Source organism: Schistocerca cancellata, chromosome 8 (assembly GCF_023864275.1).
Source record: "Schistocerca cancellata isolate TAMUIC-IGC-003103 chromosome 8, iqSchCanc2.1, whole genome shotgun sequence".
Classification (NCBI taxonomy): Eukaryota; Metazoa; Arthropoda; class Insecta; order Orthoptera; family Acrididae; genus Schistocerca; species Schistocerca cancellata.
In genome coordinates this window covers 600,058,271-600,078,437 of record NC_064633.1, presented here as the reverse complement: position 1 = coordinate 600,078,437, position 20,167 = coordinate 600,058,271, and the positions used below count along the sequence as shown (strand labels likewise).

Below are 20,167 nucleotides of genomic sequence, written 5' to 3'. Positions count from 1 at the left end.
ATGCCCCTCGACTCTTATAACTGCCATCTGGTTTCTGTACAAATTGTAAATAGCCTTTTGCTCCCTGTATTTTACCCCTGCCACCTTCAGATTTTTTTGAGAGAGTATTCCAGTCAACATTGTCAAAAGCTTTCTCTAAGTCTACAAATGCTAGAAATGTAGGTTTGCCTTTCGTTAATCTTTCTTCTAAGATAAGTCGTAGGGTCAGTATTGCCTCACGTGTTCCAACATTTCTATGGAATCCAAACTGATCTTCCCCGAGGTCGGCTTCTACAAGTTTTTCCATTTGTCTCTAAAAAAGAATTTGTGTTAGGATTTTGCAGCTGTGACTTATTAAACTGATAGTTTGGTAATTTTCACATCTGTCAGCACCTGCTTTCTTTGGGATTGGAATTATTATATTCTTCTTGAAGTCTAGGGAATTTCGCCTGTCTCATACATCTTGCTCACCAGATGGTAGAGTTTTGTCAGGACTGGCTCTCCCAAGGCTGTCAGTAGTTCTAATGGAATGTTGTCTACTCCCGGGGCCTTGTTTCGACTTAGGTCTTTCAGTGCTCTGTCACACTCTTCACGCAGTATCATATCTCCCATTTCATCTTCATCTACCTCCTCTTCCATTTCCATAATATTGTCCTCAAGATCATCGCTCCTGTATAGACCCTCTATATACTCCTTCCACCTTTCTGCTTTACCTTCTTTGCTTAGAACTGGGTTTCCATCTGAGCTCTTGATATTCATACAAGTTGTTCTCTTTTCTCCAAAGGTCTCTTTAATTTTCCTGTAGGCAGTATCTATCTTACCCCTAGTGAGATAAGCCTCTACATCCTTACATTTGTCCTCTAGCCATCCCTGCTTAGCCATTTTGCACTTCCTGTCGATCTCATTTTTGAGACATTTGTATTCCTTTTTCCTGCTTCACTTGCTGCATTTTTGTATTTTCTCCTTTCATCAATTAAATTCAGTATCTGTTCTGTCACCCAAGGATTTCTACTAGCCCTCGTCTTTTTACCTACTTGATCCTCTGCTGCCTTCACTATTTCATTGCTCAAAACTACCCATTCTTCTTCTACTGTATTTCTTTCCCCCATTCCTGTCAATTGTTCCCTTATGCTCTCCCTGAAACTCTGTACAACCTCTGGTTTTTTCAGTTTATCCAGGTCCCTTCTTCTTAAATTCCTACCTTTTTGCAGTTTCTTCAGTTTTAATCTACAGTTCATAACCAATAGATTGTGGTCGGAGTCCACATCTGCCCCTGGAAATGTCTTACAATATAAAATCTGGTTCCTAAATCTCTGTCTTACCATTATGTAATCTACCTGAAACCTTCTAGTATCTCCAGGGTTCTTCCATGTATACAACCTTCTTTCATGATTCTTGAACCAAGTGTTAGCTATGATTAAGTTATGCTCTGTGCAAAATTCTACCAGGCGGCTTCCTCTTTCGTTTCTTGGCCCCAATCCATATTCACCTTCTACGTTTCCTTCTCTTCCTTTTCCTACTGTCGAATTCCAGTCACCCATGACTATTAAATTTTCGTCTCCCTTCACTACCTGAATATTTTCTTTTATCTCATCATACATTTCATCAATTTCTTCATCATCTGCAGAGCTAGTTGAAAATATGATTAAGATTAGAAAAAATAGTTTTGAGAGTGGAAAAATCATAACAGATGGTAAGAATCCACCATGGCACGTCACAGCATGTCGCACCAGCAAATACAAATTTATCATGAAGTCACTGTTAATTTTGGCACTGTTGTGTGTCAGGATCACAGCTGTTTACTAAGGTCTTCCTCAGAGGTGCTATATTCGAATCTGTTTGGCCAGCATCTCAGTTGTGGCACATAAACTTCAGAGCTCTTCGGGAAAACTCAGTGAGTGGCGGGGTGTGACAATGCCAATGGCCAGTGGCACCTGTTTCATAGAGTTTGACATCCCATAAGTTGAGTCACCTGACACATCATCTGCTGATGATGTGTTAGCAAGAGATGCTGATAAGTGCAATGTTGCATATATTTTGTCAGCTGCATTTGGCAATTTATTTGTAGGTTGATCGTAGTACACGACCAATGCTACTTCCACTACTGATGGTAATTTCTGTTTTGAAATATGCAAAAACATATAGTCCGAAATTGTAATTGTGACTGTTGTACCTGGCAGGTCCTGCCAAAATTCTGAATGGGTTTTGTCGACCCTTTTTTCCTTGATAAAGCATGTGCCTCAGCCTTTGGTCTGGTGATTTGGTGCAGCAAACAAGTAATTTACCTATAGCAGACTGATAGATGCACATAATGGTTTCTATTACATGTGTCAATGCTGCACATGTCAATCCACTATTGCCAAGTGATTGCCTTTCCCTTATTGAACATGTTGTTTTATCCAGGAATTTCCATTATTGTTGAACATTTAATTGAGATTTCAAAATGAGATAAGCTTGATGATGTGGCGGATGCACACTAATGTTAAACACCAGTGCTGTCATCCACTGATCTAAATTGCTATTAGCATAAATTGTTCATGATTATCAGTAACTTGTCAGTGTGCAAAAATATTTTCCATGACAAACGATTTTTTTGTTGTTCAGGGATAAAAGGTGGAATCATAGTACCACTTGAACTGACACATGGGCAGTTCATTGCTCTTGACTGTCTGTGGTCACAAAGTGGAAGAAGTCATGAGGAAAGTTATCATTTTCATATCTGGCATCACATCATTCCTGGCTTAGCAGAAAGAGCAAATGCACAGTGTTGTGCAGTCAGCATTGTTATTTGCATTTGCTGAGCCAATGCAGAATTGTACACTGTTTCAGTATTCAGTTCTTGCACAGCAATATGTCCGGTTTTTGCATTGAAAGAAGGGACAGCACCGAAACCTGGATTTCAGTTTGAATTTCTTAAATCTCATAGTTGATGGCACACAAATGTGTGTGTGTCTTCTACTGATGTGACACTGTATGTAACTGTCCACAAAATAAACACTTGCATGTGTTTCTTTTTATTTTTTGCAACTCACAAACACATTCATAAATAATCAAAATATCCACGGGTATGCTGCCGGTCTATAGTGTCCAACGGGCACAATATTTCGGCGATCAAACATGTCGCCATCATCAGGTGAACTGACGGACTGAGCTCCTGTGAACGTACCGGCACGGAGATCCGTACGCTATGGCTGCTCAGAGGGAACTGGGTTCGGTCGCGGCGGTGGCCGATTTAAATACCCTCCGCCCGCGGCGCGCTCCCTCCGCCGTCCGCGCCCAGCGCCACGGTCGCGCGGTGGAACAGATTGCGACGGCGTCTGAGATGACGTCGGTGTGATGGCTCTGTCCGCCGTGGTCGTCACAACTATACGTCTGCTCGATTTACTCTTGATTAACCCGATCGCTGGTTCCCAAGCCTTGCTAAGATTATAGCCACAGTCCCGGTTTATGAGGTCGTCATTGGTGCGAATTTCGATGGCCTCTCTAACAACGCTGTCCCAGTATCTCGACGTCTGTACCAGAATCCTCGTGCGGTCATACTCAATGGCGTGATTTTCCGACAAACAATGTTCAGCGACCGCCGACTTGCTCGGATACATCAGTCGAGTGTGCCTCTGGTGTTCACGGCATCAATCCTCGACGGTACGCATCGTCTGACCAATATACGACTTGCCACATTGACACGGAATCTGGTACACGCCGGCCTTCCTCAAACCGAGGTCATCTTTCCAATTGGAACATCTGAGAACTGTATTTCGAAAAAATGGGTACTCAGAGTGGCAGATTCAACGTGCTCTCCACCCAACCACTGCAGCACAACCTGTTGAGATGGATGAAGTCACGAGGGAGGAGGTAGGCACTGCATTTATTCCATACACAGGCGCACTCTCGGGGAAAATCGCCCGCATTCTGAAGAAACACCGGGTCGGAACTGTGTTTTGTCCTCCAAATAAAACTCGTGCACTGGTGGGGAGCGCCAAAGATGACTTTGTTTGTTACTTAATTTTTTTTTATTACTGTGGTTTTTTTTATATTTTCTTTAACAGTTTTTCTGCCAGTAAGGTAATTGTGCTGAACCTAAGAGCACCTTAAATGTTTGAAATAAATTTTCTTTGTTGCATTTTCTGTGTAATTTATATCTTGATTCATTCCACGTCCTAGGTCACACACATGTCTAATATGTAATCTTGCTAGACAGATTAGAAGCTGTTGGTATACGGGGAGTGGCAACAAAATGGTTTCAGTTATATCCCCTTAATAGGCAGTAGAAATTACCTCAGTAAACATTAAAAACCAAAGTATTGTTTACAGATCTGATTTTAATACTGTATCAATTGGGGTACCACAGGGCAGTGTTCTGGGACCTCTCTTATGTTTTGTTTGTGGAAATGACAAAGATTCCAATCGATGGTTTGCACATAACCCTGCTTTCTGATGATACAAATGTTGCTGTAATGAAAATGGTGGACTGTTACATGCCATATAGAGGAGATGTTCAGTTGCAGACAGGCACAACATAGACACTGCTATACATGTTAGCTTTTGGCCCAAAGGCCTTCTTCTAAAACAGAAAATGTGCACAACTCACATGCACAACCAATGTGTCTGGCCACTGTGAGCAACTTTACCTGTTGGGAGAAGCACTCTTGGATGGTGGGGCTAAGGAGGCGGCTGGGACAAGGAGGAGAGGGATAGGATGGGGGGGGAGGTGTAGTGCTGCTTGTGGGAGCATGCAGGGATGTAGGGCTGGGGGGGGGGGGGGGGGACAGCAGAGGAGGAGAGAAGTAGAGGAAGGAAAAAAATGTGAGAGACTAGTGGGTTCGGTGGTGGAATAAAAGAATGTGTAGTGCTGGAGTGAGAGGAGGGAACGGTATTTGTGGGTGAAGGACAGGGACTGCCAGATGTTCAGGCCAAGGGGATTACAGGAATGTAGGATGTATTGCAGGGAGAAGTACCACCTATGAAATTCAGAAAATCGGGTGTTGGTAAGAAGGATCCATATGACACAGGCTGTAAAGCAGTCATTAAAATGAAGAACGTTATGATGGGCAGCGTGCTCAGCAACTGGGTGGTCCAGCTGTCTCTTAGCCACAGTTCGTCAGTGTACAGACAGCTTGTTGGTACTGAAGGAAGTAAGGCTATGAGAACAGGTTGTGAGTCATTCTTGGGTAGCTCAGTTGGTAGAGTGCTTGCCTGCGAAGCCAGAGGTCCCGAGTTTGAGTCTCAATCCAGCTCACAGTTTTAACCTTCAAGGAAGGTTCAGCTTGTTGGTTCTCAAGCCCTCATAGAATGCAGCACATGGTTGCAGCTTAGTTTGTAGATCATGTGGCTGCCTTCACAGAAGCTCTGCTTTTGATGGAACAGGTGATGCTTGTGACCTGACTGGATTTGTTGGTGGTGGGAGGAATGTATGGAACAGGTCTTGTATGTAGGTCTCTTACACATACATGAGCCATGAGGCAAGGGGTTGGGACCAGGGGTGGAGTAGGGATAGCCAAGGATATTGCGAAGGTTCGGTGGGTGGTGGAGTACCACTGTGGAAGTGGTGAGAAGGATAGTGTATAGGGTAATCCTCACTTCAGGGCATGACAAGAAGTAGTTGAAACCCTGGCAGAGAATATGATTCAGTTGCTCTAGTCCTGGATGGCACTGAGTAACGAGTGTAGTGCTCCTTTCTGACTAGATGATGGGAACGAGGAAAGTCGTAGGTGACCGGAGTGAAAAAGCACAGGAGACCTGTTTCTGTGCAAGGTACTTCCCAGAACCCCATCTTGCCTCAACCTTCACTAGTCCATGTCCTTCACTCATCTATCCCCTTCCCCTGTCCCAATCCAGCAATTCACAGCCTTCTATTCCATCAGTGTACTCACTAGTCTCTCTCTTCTTTTCCCCTCCCCTACTTCTCCCCTCCTCCACTTCCCTTCCCCTCCCCCCCCCCCTACCATGCCCGCTCCCCCACCTCCACTGCACCCCTACACCTCCCCAGCCTCAAACCTCTTGAGTGCACCTAATAGTCCTACCTTGTCCCCACCATGTCCGTGCTTGCTCCCACAACCAACACTACGCCCTTGACCACCCGTACACTGTTATCCCTTCTCATCCCCACCCTAGCCACTTCCTTACTCCCACTACCCAGAATGCTTCTCCCACCAGTCACAGTTGCTCACAGTCTGGACCTAGCGGTCAGACACATTGGCCTTTTGTGTGTGTGTGTGTGTGTGTGTGTGTGTGTGTGTGTGTATTTTACAAGGTCTTTTGACCAAAACCTCACATGTGTAGCAATCTTTTTGTTGTGCCTGTCTGTGGCTCAACGTCTCCTCTGTATAGTGAGTAACAATCTATCCTTTCCATAATATTGTCGTTATCCCATCCTGGTTATCCACTGCTTTGTTTAAATGTTGTTATAACTGATGTAAACCATATATTGCCAAAATCAGTAACCAGAGTGTTGGAATATTTACAAAATTGGTTTGAAATTGAGATGTTAACTAATTATACCCATTACAGAAAAACAGTCACCTAATGACATAGACCTCAGAATGCAAAATAAAGAAATTGAGAGGATGGCTGTCACAAAATTTTTACGTGTCATTATCGATGAAAATTTAGGCTGGACAGCGCACGTCTTCTGAATCACTAACATTTTAACCTCTCCTTTCTTTGTGTTACATGGAATTAGTGTTACGTGTAGTAGACAGTGTAGTAAATTGTCTACTTTGCTTAAATCCATTCTGCCATTAGTTATGGTCTCACTTTTTGGGGTCATAATAAGACAAACATAAAAACAATCTTCACTGTACAAAAGTGAACCGTTAGAATAACTGTCAACAGTTCAAGGCTAACACCTTACAATCATTTACTTCAAGAGCTGAGTATTTTACCTTTACCATGACTCCGTATACAAAAAAGTGTAAACATAAAAAGGTACACTGACAATTTCAAAACTAACTCAGATTTTCATTCATATAATACAATAATGTGCAATGATATCCATATAAAAAGAGTAAACGAAGCTTTAGTTAAAAAAGAAACAAAGATTCAAAGTACTAGATTGTATAGCAAACTTCCAGCGTAGATGAAAGAAATAAAAAAATTTCCTGCATTTAAGGAAGCAGTACTCAGATTTTTAATAAGTTCATACCATTTTTGTTTTGTGTTTTGTTTTCTGGTTACCCCGGCTTTATTTATTGATTATCATTTATCATTTGCAATTCACTGTTGCTGTTTGAGTTTACATGTTGTCGTTTTATTGTTTGAAGATAGTGAGTGGTGCTGCAGACGGTAAAAAATGGAGAGCCAAGCAGAGAAATCAGAACATTTCTGACATATTCATCTGTTTGAGTTCAGTAGAGGCGTGACAGCAGCTGAGGAAGCCAGAAACATTTGTGCCGTGTATGGGGATAGTGCCATTGGCAGAGCATTGCAAGAAAATGGTTTTCTTGTTTTAAGAACAATTGTTTTGAAATTAGTGACTCAACACATTCAGGAAGACCTTTGAGGATTGATGTAGATCATTTAAACATATTAATCCACAGTAAACCATGTCAGAGTACTTGAGAACTGGCAGATTTGATGAACTGTGATCATTCCAGCATTGTGTGACATTTTCGTGCAATGGGGAAGGTTGTAAAATCAGGTGTATGGGTACCAATGCTCTAAGCCAAAATCACAAAAATCAGTGAGTAGCCATATGTGCATCTCTGCTTGCTCATCATCAATTGGCTCATTTACAACACTGATCATTCCTGTCGTGTATCGTTACTGGTGGTGTTGAGAAATTGTGTCTTTATGCTAACATAAGGATAAGAAAGGAGTGGTTGAGCCCAAACAAAGTGACAACTCCCCATACAATGACCTGTGTGCATCCACAAATGATAATGTTATGCATGTGGCAGAGCAGCGACAATGTGATGTACTATAAATTGCTTTCCCGAGGTGTACCCATCACTGCTGACAATTATTGTCAACAACTGAGGTGTCTTCCCAGCACAATCCAAGAGCAATGACCAGAAAGATTGTGCGAAATGATGCTACTCCACAATAGCACCCACCCACATTCTGCTAAACTGACAAAAAACAGTGCACGGGAGTTGGCTTGGGAAGTCATTCTTCACCTACCTTATTCACCAGGTCTTGTGCCCTCAGATTTTCAGTTTTTCTGCTCTCAGCTGAACAACCTTTAAGGACTTCCTTTCTGGATGAAAATGCACTCCAAACATGGCTCAGTGATTTCTTCGTTTCAGAACCACGTGATTTCTACAGTTATGGAACCGAAAAGTTGCCCAAGCATTGACAGACTGTTGTAAATAGTGAAGGAGTGTATATTATGGGTGGCTAAAGTCTCTGTTATGTGTGTTTGTTGTGTTCATTAAACTTATGGAAAAATGCTATAAACTTATGCACCAACCTAATACCATGCATTTGTACGTAAATGTCAACTATGTATTCCATATAAAATATCTTTCATTATTTTTGTAATGAACTGAATTGTACATGCAATTTTTAATGTGGTATTTATAATGCTATGTATTTATCTGATGAAATCCACCCAATGTAAATTGTCTCTGAATGAGTAAACTACTACTACTACTACTACTACTACTACTACTGGATCGATGGAATACAAGGATGGTCCCATAAGTACATGGTCTGACAGTGAGATGGCAGTTATTGTTGAAAAATACTTCTGGATTAGAAAGCATATGATCTATTCTACTTTGGGAGTGCCTGCTCCTTTGTTGATAACAGTAAAATATTGGGTAGCTGAGTGTAAGTGAGGCTATATGAGCTGCCAGGACAAGCAGCGCAGTGGTCAACCAAATGAGGTGAAGAGTCCAGAAATGGTGAAGAAAAGCCACAAAGCAGTACTGAGTTATCATCAGCTGAAAGTGTGTGACCAAGCAGACATAGTAGGCATTTCAAAAGGTGTAGTACATTGCATATTATCTGAGAATTTGGGCATGGGAAAACTTATGTGCAAGGTTTTTGCTGCGTTTGCTGACACTTGAGCAAAAACAGTGTCATGAAGATGTTTCAGTTGAGTTTTTAGAGATGTTTCACAGCAACAAAGCTGATTTTTTGCACTTTTTCATAGCCATGGATGAAACATGGATCCACCACTTTACTCCCAAGACAAAAGAACAACCAAACAATGGACATAGATTGGAGAACTGACTCCAAAGAAGGCAAAGACCATTTCATCTGCAGGGAAGGTCACGGTGTCGGTTTTTTGGGATGCGCGTGGGATAATTTTCATTGACTACCTTCAAAAAGGAAAAACTATCAATGGCGAGTATTATGTGAACTTATTGCAATGCTTGGGTGAAGAAATCGAGCAAAAACAGCTGCATTTGGCCAAGAAGAAAGTGTTTTTTCTTCAGGACAATGTACCAATTCACAAGTCCGTTACTGCAATGGCCAAAATTTATGAATCATAGTTTGAATTGCTACCTCATGCGCCCTATTTGCTTGATTTAGCCCTCTCAAATTATTTTCTGTTCCCAAATGTGAAAAAATGGCTCGGTGGTCGAAGATTTTCAACAAATAAAGACGTGATGATGGTTGTTAATGGCTATTTTGAGGAATTAGACCGTTCTCATTATAAAAACGGTATCGAACTTATTGAACCTCGCTGGGAAAAGTTTATAGAGCTGAAAGCAGATTATGTTGAAAAATAAATATATTTTTTCCAAAATTTTTGTATTTTCTTTGTTGGATTGGGTACTTATGGGACCACACTCGTATGCACATAAATAAAAGAGGCAGTTACTGGTTTTTCATATATTAATAAATTTGAATTTCATAACAAACAAAAATGTAATCCATGTGAATCTTTGCAGTGTCTGTGTCAGTGAAATCAATGGATAAATAGAAAAATACTGTTAATATTTGATCTGCTCGATTATATTATGGCAGTTGCATCTCACTGGAAGGAATCGTTAGGTGTAAGAAAACTTCTGATGTAGAAATTATTCAGGATAGTTCATACAAGCCAGCTATTCTGATTTGGTTTTTCATTTTTTCTCAAAACATTCTGGGCAGATGATATTGTATTGGTACCTACCAGTAAGCCACAGCTGAGACCTTCCCAGTCCTTATCTATTATTATTAGCCCCTGCAGATTGAAGTAAATTCTTATACTGCATGACTGTTGCTTATTTTTTGTTGATGTTTATGTTTTGTCATTTTATGAACAATGTTCTGATTTTTACATGTTTCATTTTTCTGTTGCAGCAAAGATAGTTCAAATAATTTTTGGTCACTACGGTGTAGTTACGTGTCTCTCACGCTCCGAGTGCAATATTACGTCAGACTGCTATATAGCATCAGGCTCAGCTGACTGCACAGTATTGCTGTGGCACTGGAATGCACGAACGCAAACCATTGTCGGGGAAGGTGAAACACCCACGCCACGCGCCACTCTCACAGGCCACGAGCAGCCCGTCACCAGTGTCGTCATTTCTGCCGAGCTCGGACTCGTAGTATCAGGTTCGACAAGTGAGTACAGGTGTCAGTGCAAGTTTTTATCATTAAGAGATCCAAACAATTAGTAGAATGAAATGTATTTGGCAAAGTTTCCACAACTTGTTCGGTATTTAAATGGATTTGTGTATTTAATATGTTACTGTACTTCCAGGTGGTGTCTTTTATTCAAGATTCCTCTCTGTAATAACTAAAAAGCTCAAGTGCTTTTCACTGAGAAATTTATATCATTGTGTTGGATCTTCACACGGGATTGAAGTAAACCGTGCTTATTTTCACACGATACTATCATATAGCATAATCTTCTGGAGCAATGCAGTGAAGGTCAAAAACAAACTCATTTTACAGAGTGATGCAGTTAGAATATTGCACACGGCTGGTAGAGTGGGTCATAACAAGCATATTTCACATAGCAGCCCATGTCACATCCCTTAACATACAGTGCTAGGTGTTGTTGAACAGCATTGCACACTGCCAAGAGGGTAGGCACACAACATGGCAGCAGGTCTGCAGGGCAACATTTTAAATGTATTTGTGACATCGAGATAAATGAGAAGTCGAGGTGATGTTACTTTTATATAATCTTTATCTGAAAACAGTTACAAGAAGTGCTCAAAATTATCCGTCCTGCTTGAATGCACACCGTGCAATGATGCTGGAGTGACTGTCACCCACTTTCAAACACTCCTGGCAAAGTGGAAATTGCATCCGAGGCTGCCATAATGCACCCTATCAGCTCTTCATCAGTCCAATGAGTGTTTCATAGACAAAAGATTTAATGTGGCCCCAGAAGAAAAAACCAATGAGTATCAAGTCAGGGGAACGTGCAGACGATGCCACCAGCCCACTGCACCCTATCCAGTTCTCACCAAAGGTTTCACATGAATGCATTCACATTGCACGTGCAATGTGCACAGGTGCACTATCGTGTTGGTACCACATTAGCTGTTGCACGGTGAGTGGAACGTGATCCGACAGCTCTTGCAGAGTTTCTTCTAAAAAGATTAAGTATTTATTAGTATTAGTTGAAAACAGTCTCGGTTGCAATTTTAGGTTTTTTATTTATCAACTACGTGTTTCACCTTATTTAGGCATCTTCAGGCTGCTCTTGATTTGGTATTTCTTAGGACGATCCATTAGACAGTATAGCTAAAGGGCATACTGTTTGATGGATCGTCCTAAGAAATACCAAATTAAGATCAGCCTGAAGATGCGTAAATAAGGTGAAACGTGTAGTTGATAAATAAAAAAGCTAAAATTGCAACCGAGACTGTTTTCAACCAATACTATTAAACACTGGTTTGCTGAGTCATGCCACAGATGGATTGGAAGAATTTCCAGATTAAGTATTTGTTTATGTTCAGTCACTGATGGGACGTACAGATTGACCAGATTACCACCTACCGAGCCGGCTCAAATGTTGGCACTGAAGTGATCTTGATGACCGTGAACAAAGGCAGTGTGTGGATTTTCCCATGTCTGCACTTCTTGATCGTGGGGCTGTTGAACATACCTTCTCAACAGAATTCAATTTGATGTGGAGAATAATTTGGGTTAAGGGTGTTAACCTTCTGGAGGCGTCAGGAGTGAAAATCATCTTCCTGCCATATACGCCAAATTGTGGAGTGGCTTCCACCCATTTCCTGTGCAACATGTGCCTTTACGAGAACGTGCCATTGTGAGACATACCTCAAGTGATCCAGTCCCTCGTAGTGACCTGTGGATGGCAGCTACCGCGTGTCAACTTGGAAACTGCCGAGTGTACAAATGATGGGCAGCGTGAGCATTTCCATCCACCAGCCTGTAAGCACAGTGCGTGTCTACCACTTCCTCCCCAGAATAGCATTTCATTTCCTGTCCAATACGTGCAGTAACAAACACAAGTTTGTCCCCATTTGATGACAAACTGATGCGGGGTGCACAAGTGCTACCCTCTATGTAACACCTATCAGACAGACGTTTCCACACCAAAAGCAATGCATTCACGTCCCACTGAGAGCTGGAAAACCCGTAGTGTTGTCCTGCCTGAAATATCTGTAACTATGTCGATTACAGTGTATGCAAATGAAGGTCACAAAACTTCAACCTAATGTCTCTTTTACTGTGATGTCACAAATACTTGCCTACACTATTGTAGGTGCACGATACTGTTCAATGACGCCTAGCACTGTATGTTGAGGGGTTCAGACACGGGTTGCTACGTAAAATTAGGTTTGTCTTGACCCACCCTACCAGCCGTCTCATTTCCGACATTCATTTCAGAGAAACCCTATATATTTTCTAGCGCAAATGTCTATAACGGATTTTCAGTGGACAACAGGAAGCAAATTAAAAATTTCCATATGTTCAAAAATTGAAATAAACGATTACCTTATTTTTCACCCCTTCCACAATTTATGAGGATGTATGCTTTTGGGGATGTGAATTCATCTCGATTGTGATGTCTGTGTTAAACGTATCGTGACTTTAGAGGCAGCTCACGGCATCCTGGCTAGAGCTATAAATGCACTGTTTAAAGCATTATGTAGCAACTTTGGCAGCATGGCTTAAGAGAGGGAGCAGTAGCATTTGTCAGAGAAGCTGCTCTCCCCCATACAAACATACACATAAATAAAGGAATCTGGGATTCATTATCATTGAGAGTAGATTATCATGTTTCAGTTTGTTGTTAGTACAGTTTACAGGAAAAGGCTGCAGTGGTTGCTTCTGCCTTCTGTAATGAAATACTTTCCAAAAAAAGCCACCCAGATATCCCCATGGCTTGATAAGATTTCAAAGTGGTGCAAAGATTTGCAACTAGATTTAAATGTTGATAAATGTAAAATCGTGTTTTGTAACCCTCGTTGCCAGTTTTTGCAAAGGCCTCATTGCTACTGCTGTGGGGGCCAAGTTGCCACTGTTGTTACAGTATGCCGGGTAAGTGAGTTCGTGAAATGGCTTCTGGTGCAGTACACCATTAAGACAATTTCTCCCTGCCACTATTAACAGGACAGGAGAACAAAGGTTCTACAACACTCCAACAAATGAGTTAAAAGGTTTACTTATCTTTGTGACTAGTTGAATATTGAAGTCTTGCAACACTTCTTGTAATATAACAAAAAAAAAAAAAAAACCCTTCAGTGGCTAAGTGCAAATAATCGTAGGTAAACCTAACACTATGTAGCAAATGCAATTGCTACAAATGTCTGTTCACTTGAAGAGTTCACTATACAACGTTCCCTGTCTAAGTCAGCCCTGGACGATGATCTATAACCAGTTGGGCGAGAGCTGCTCTTCTATCTTATGAGTAGGCTTCTGTCCGTTGTCATCTGGTCATTGGTGGATTGTACTCGACTGGCAATTGGCCGAGACAAAGTCGATATCTTCATCGTTGGTGCCTTCCTTGCCACCGGTGGAACTCATTTGAGTCTCTGTGGCACTCTCTCCAGCTCGCATCTTTGCATCTGTTGTGCTTTTGCCACAGTCTTTGTCTTGTTCTGATGACACTGCATCACCCATTTAAAAAAAAAAAAAAAAGAAAGAAAGAAAGAAAAAAAAAAAAAAAAAACATAGTGCCCCTGACTACAAAATCAGTGAGTCACAATTGGAATCTGTGAATCATGCAAATACCTGGACATGAAGTGGAACAATCATATAGGCTCAGTCATAGGTAAAGCAGATGGCAAACTTAAGTTTGTTGGTAGGATTATAGAGAAATTTGTTAGTCTACAAAGGATACTGGTGCAAATCACTTGTGGGACCCACACTGGAATATTTCTCAAGTGTGTGGGACATGTACCAGGCATGTTTAATGGGATAGAGAGAAGGGCAGCATGCATGGTTACAGATTTGTTTGACGTGTGTGAGAGTGTCACAGAAATGCTAAAGGAGCTGAACTGGGCAGACACTTGAAGATAGGCACTAACTGTCCAGTGAAAACCTGCTTACAAAATTCCAAGAATTAGCTTTAAATAGTCAGTCTAGGAATATACTAAAACTCCCTACGAATCGCACACATTTAAATAGTCATTCTTCCACCACTGCTTATGTGAGTGCAATGGGTAGAAGCCCTAATAACTGATACAATGAGAAGGATGGTTTGCATTGCATTTCACAATGTTTTGAAGGGTATGGATGTAGATGTAGAGATGTGGATTGCTTGTACGACACAACTCATTCACATCTATGAATGCTTATATTAGTGGTGGAATTTATGGAAAAATATGTCACTGAATGGAAAGAAATGTAGAAATTTGACAGTAAAGGTAATGTACAGTTGGGCAATGAAATACTGTTACTAATCCGATTATAATGTGTACATTTTAACTTGACTTAAAATGTTTAAAATTTCCTTCAGGTTGAGCTGATGATACAGAATTTTGTGTCCTGATTTTAAGTAGTTGTGTGTTTGTCTAAGCTTTCTGTTATTAAATCATTGCTGTATAAAGTTTAGGTGTTCAATTTTGCATAAGAAAATTACATCTAATGACTGTTTTCTTTCATGCTTAAACTTACTTGTAGCATATATAAATTCATGTATTTTGTAAATAAAGGAAATCAGTCTTTGTTTATCATTGTGCTTTTCTTCAAATGTATATTGTATCATTTTCAAACAATGGAAAATCCAGGATGGAATAGTAACAATATTATGAAAAGGGTAGATTGCTACTCACCATATAGTGGGGATGTTGTGTAGCAGACAGGCACAGCAAAGTGATTACTAAACACAAAAGCTTTTGGCCAGAAGGTCTTCTTCTGAAATAGACAAAAAACACACACACACACACACATGCAAATGTAGCTCACACATACGTGACCACTGTCTGTGGTTGCTGAGGCCAGACTGTGAGTAACAGCACATGATGAGAGAAGCAATCACACACACAAGCAAGGACACCTCATGCATACGTGACCACTAACTCCAGGGTCTTGGGCCAGAATATTGTATCGTTTTGTCAGAATTAATTGTCATTTGTTGAAGTATAACATGTAGTTTCCAGAATGAGATTTTCACTCTGCAGCAGAGTGTGCGCTGATATGAAACTTCCTGGCAGATTAAAACTGTGTGCCCGACCGAGACTCGAACTCAGGACCTTTGCCTTTCGTGGGCAGCGAAAGGCAAAGGTCCCGAGTTCGAGTCTTGGTCGGGCACACAGTTTTAATCTGCCAGGAAGTTTCATAACATGTAATGTTCATTTTTTTTCCTTAAGTAGAAATTAGCCATTGAATTATTGTTCAGTTTGGCAACCATAAGATTCAGTGACGTAGACAGTAGTTTAATTTTTCATTGAATAAACTAAAGATGTGTTTCATTGTGTGCTTTTTGTCCTTATCAGATGGCCCTGTTCTTGTTCATACAACATTTGGAGATCTTCTAAGGTCTTTGGACCCTCCTTCAGGATTCCAGTCTCCAGAGAACATAGCTATGTCTCGAGAGGGTGTTATAGTTGTCAACTACGAACGAGGACACATAGCTGCATTTACAATAAATGGAAAGAGACTTCGTCATGAATCACATAATGACAACCTACAGGTAATATTGATTCGTATTCCAAGTTGTATATCTTTTGTTCACCTTTATTTTTCTGTTGCCACTGTTTGTCATGACTGCTTTAACTTTACTGGGTTTACCTATATTTACTTGTTAATCACTACAGAATCTTAATAGTGCTTTGTTTTATCATCATATGTAAAAATAAATTTATGGATCTAGTGTAATACAGTATGTGCATCATTAACAAAACAACATTGTATCTGTTCTTGAAATTACTTTATTTAAGGACGCCTTGGTTTAGGTCTTCATTTTGGAGTTGTTTCTTCCTTGCTTTTACATGATAGCATAGTTACTGAGCATGCTGTTTTCAGTGTCTGCTTCTGAGCCGTGATGGAGAGTACCTCATGACAGGAGGAGACAAAGGAATTGTGGAAGTGTGGCGCACATTCAATTTGGCCCTCCTGTACGCATTCCCAGCATGTGATAGCAGCGTTCGCTCCATAGCTCTTTCGCATGATCAGAAGTAAGTATACTCATTTTTCAGCTGTACATACATATTTATTATCTCTTGGCTCTCCTGAGTTAATGCTAATTATTACTAATGTGTACCATTTCAGCAATGAATGCTATCAGTTACATGACTAGCTTTAAAAAAATTAACATTTTTATAGTGACTGTCTCAATCAACCATTCAGATGTGTATTTATAAACAGTTTATTTATATCCTGAGCAGGAAGAATGATGAATCTAATAAATACGATTTTTCACCATAGGTTCTTATTGGCTGGCCTTGCAACTGGATCCATAGTGGTGTTTCATATTGATTTTAATAGATGGCATCACGAATTCCAGCAGAGATACTGAAAGGAACCTTTGTATTGTGCTCATTTACTTCTGAAAATGTGGTGTTCCACATTTAGCTGAAAAGCCTGTGGAAATGAAATTCTACTTCATTTGTTGTTATATGGTGCAAAATGCATAAATTTGTTGAATGGTTAAGATAGAAATATTTTTGAAATGTGTGATGCATGGAATCTATAAAAGTATTCCCAATGGTGTGCTTCAGACAGTTCATCCAGTGATCTATTTGTATCACAGGGATAATTTTGCAAGAATTTTTATATAATGATTTTGTAGCAACATGTCAGTTCTGTTAGAATGTTTACACCAATTTATATGTGTTCAGTATGGAAACTATGTGTATTATAAACTTTGCATCTGAGATGGAAATGTGTGTGTAGGTGCATATTGGTTTCAACACAAGGGAATTTACCTTCCTGTTATATGACATGTTGTCAGTCATTTTACATTTTCAAGGTAACGTAAACAGAGAAGATACTATTTTCATTTACAGTTGAGTTCCTAAGCATTATATATTTTGAATTTGAATTGGAGTTGCAGTATAATGTTCACTAAGGTATGGCAAAACCATATACAGAAAAAAATATTCTCTGGAACATGTACAAAAGTATTAAATTCTGTTTCACATTCTGTTGAGAGCAACATTAACTGTAAAAAGAAAAGAAAAAGTGAAAAAAAGAAAAAAATGCTGAGTTATAAGATGTAGTGTTTGTGAAGCAAGTAGAATGTGCAGTAGTGTATTGATACAAAAATTCAATTTTTGCCAGTTTCTGATCATGTGTCATTATTTGCTAAGAAACTGGGGAATAAAAAAGCCATACCGATGAAGAGAAATGTAACAATAAATTTATTTTAGGTAATTTGAAATTTTTAATACATTTCTGTGAAGCTTTGGCTTTAAGTATGTGTTTACACATGAAGTGAACCATTCATTGTGTTTAAAGGAAGGCAATTACATTTGCGAATGCTGAGACATTGCTGTTTGATTGTGATTATATTATGCTTGAAATTGGACTGTACAAATATTAGCTAATGCAGCTTTGTCCAATGTTTCATATAAAATATTGTGATACAGAACATTGACAGAATCGAGTATTTTATTGTCTGTACATTCCAAGTGCTGTGATTATTTTCTTTACTCTTAGCTAAGGAAGAGAAACTGTGCTACAGCGGTTACATGTCATAGCAACTATGTAAATCTGTACATATTTCAAATTTTGCAAGTACTTAAATGATGTCACACCATAGAAATAAGTGAATTCAATTACTAAGTTAACTTGAATGCGTTTTCAGTTTGTTAAACAGGGGAGAACATGTTTTAAAGATTCTGAAACACTTTTTTTTTTAATTTATTAGTGATATGATAGAGATATTGTGGCACAATAATTTCTGGGATGGAACTGTTGGTAAATACTACTCTGAGTACTGTACTTAAGACCACATCACCTCGAGTTATGACTAGCTTTACTTTTTACTCCTATTCTCTCTCCAAAGTGTGTTTTTTTTTTTTTTTTTTTTTCACCATTCCTCAACTATCTTGTCAGTTGTCATTCTGAAAGTATTCTGCCATTAAATTTGCTTTTCTAATGTGTTCACATCTTGGTGGTTGGATTGATATTTCAATTGTGGTTATGGGGTTTGTGCACCAGTGGTTTTAGAATAAAAAATGTAGTTGTAGTGTACTAAACACTAGTAGTGTGAATTCCATTTTTAGGAAAACAACAGCTGCCAAATTTTGTATCTCTTCCCAGATTCTTGGAAGAAATCTTGTTGTATTGTTCTACATAACTAACTGCCTCTGCTTTTCAAAGTTCAGAAAGAAAAACCTCTGCAAAGAAATTCATTGTTCCCATGTTATTATTAATTTTAAAGTATTTGAAACAGTACTTAATTGTATTTTGTACATTGTAATGTGTTGTGAGAAGTCAACTAAAATATGTACTTAATTTAAAAATTAGTTTCTTTAGTTTGTTGTAGATGCAGTAGAAAATTTTATGAAATTGTAAAAACTTTCACAATGAGTATAATTTGGTATTAGGTTTGGTGAGTGGACAGTGTGTTTGTTATATGATTTATAATGATAAAATGTAGCAAGACTAAATTCTTTGCCCTAGCAAGCAACTAAACAGTGAGAAAAGAGATGGAGACATCTTAATTTAAAAGCAACACACTTCTTTACTCTCCAGATCTAATAAGGCATTTGCTCAGTAACTTGATATAAATGAATAAAATATGATTCAAATATGTTGCTCGAGTTTATTGTTTCCAGTATAACTAACACAGTGTTTTTGTGTGTACAAGGGAATATGGAAAATTCTACTTAAATTCGGGTATTGCAGCAGCCAAAAAAATTATGGTTGTTTTTCCATTAACACTTTGACAGTTCTAAGATTTGATTCCCATTTTTCCACTGGCAGATTTATTCATTTCTGAAAGCTAAAACACATGTCTAGCTTAACAGCACTTTTCAACAATTTTTGACATCTTTACAGATAATATTTTTTTCACAAAGTTTGTATTTAGATCTCGCCCTTGAACATAAAATAAATTGTTTTCCAAACCAAATCAGTCTAGTTTAATATATGACCAATTTATTTTGGTAAGTTTTGTGGTTGTTATACCTTAAACTCACAATAGTGGTAAACTGCCACACAAAAAAATGAAGAATTCTAGTGGAGAACAAGTTTCATTGTAGATAACTTCTCTATGGCAAATACTAGAAGAATATTTTCTGTTCCTTGGAGAGAGTAACAGATAACATACTTCAAACATTCTTAAAACATTGGCCTCAAACAGATGAAAGGTATTAAGGAACATCTAATGTATCGTTTAAATTAGGCTATACAGTGGTCACACACTGATGAATAATGCTCTTGTACTATTTATATTTTAATAAGCTGAAAGAGGACAGCATTTATCCTAGCTGTGCTGAATATCAAAGACATGCAATGTGATGAAGAAATTGCCAGAACTAATAAATTTTAATATTTCTTGTATAGGTACAGACTGCAGAAGCTCCCACAATTCAGTGCTAAGTAACTCTCTAAGTTCAGAGACCCTGTCACATCACATTTTCACTGTACAAACAAGTATCCAATGATGTGCCCATGTTTTTTGACACACATTGTTGAAACCCCTCGGAGTAATAGTCCTACAATAGGCTATTGAAGTAAATGAGACCTAATACTGGTTGAAGGGCTGTTTAATGTTCTTGGTCTTCTTGGCAGGTATGTATGTGATCTGGAAAGGATAATGCAGGAAGGAATAATGACATTATTATGGAAAGGATAGATTGCTATTCGTTATATAGCAGAGATGATGAGTCGCAGACAGGCACAATGAAAAAGAATACTAGGAATGTTCAGCTTTCAG

At 39.2% G+C, this 20,167-nt stretch overlaps 1 protein-coding gene across 1 annotated transcript in view; it reads left to right on the top strand.

The window, feature by feature from the left end:
• Nucleotides 1-19,040, top strand: part of LOC126095705 (neurobeachin-like) — a 294,661-nt gene extending 275,621 nt beyond the window's left edge. The window contains exons 16-19 of the mRNA XM_049910456.1: nucleotides 10,213-10,476; nucleotides 15,777-15,973; nucleotides 16,306-16,457; nucleotides 16,708-19,040. Of these exons, the coding sequence (XP_049766413.1) occupies nucleotides 10,213-10,476; nucleotides 15,777-15,973; nucleotides 16,306-16,457; nucleotides 16,708-16,798 (704 nt within the window). The 3' untranslated portion in view covers nucleotides 16,799-19,040. The remainder of the gene's footprint in view (nucleotides 1-10,212; nucleotides 10,477-15,776; nucleotides 15,974-16,305; nucleotides 16,458-16,707) is intronic.
• The last annotated feature ends 1,127 nt before the right edge of the window (nucleotides 19,041-20,167 follow it).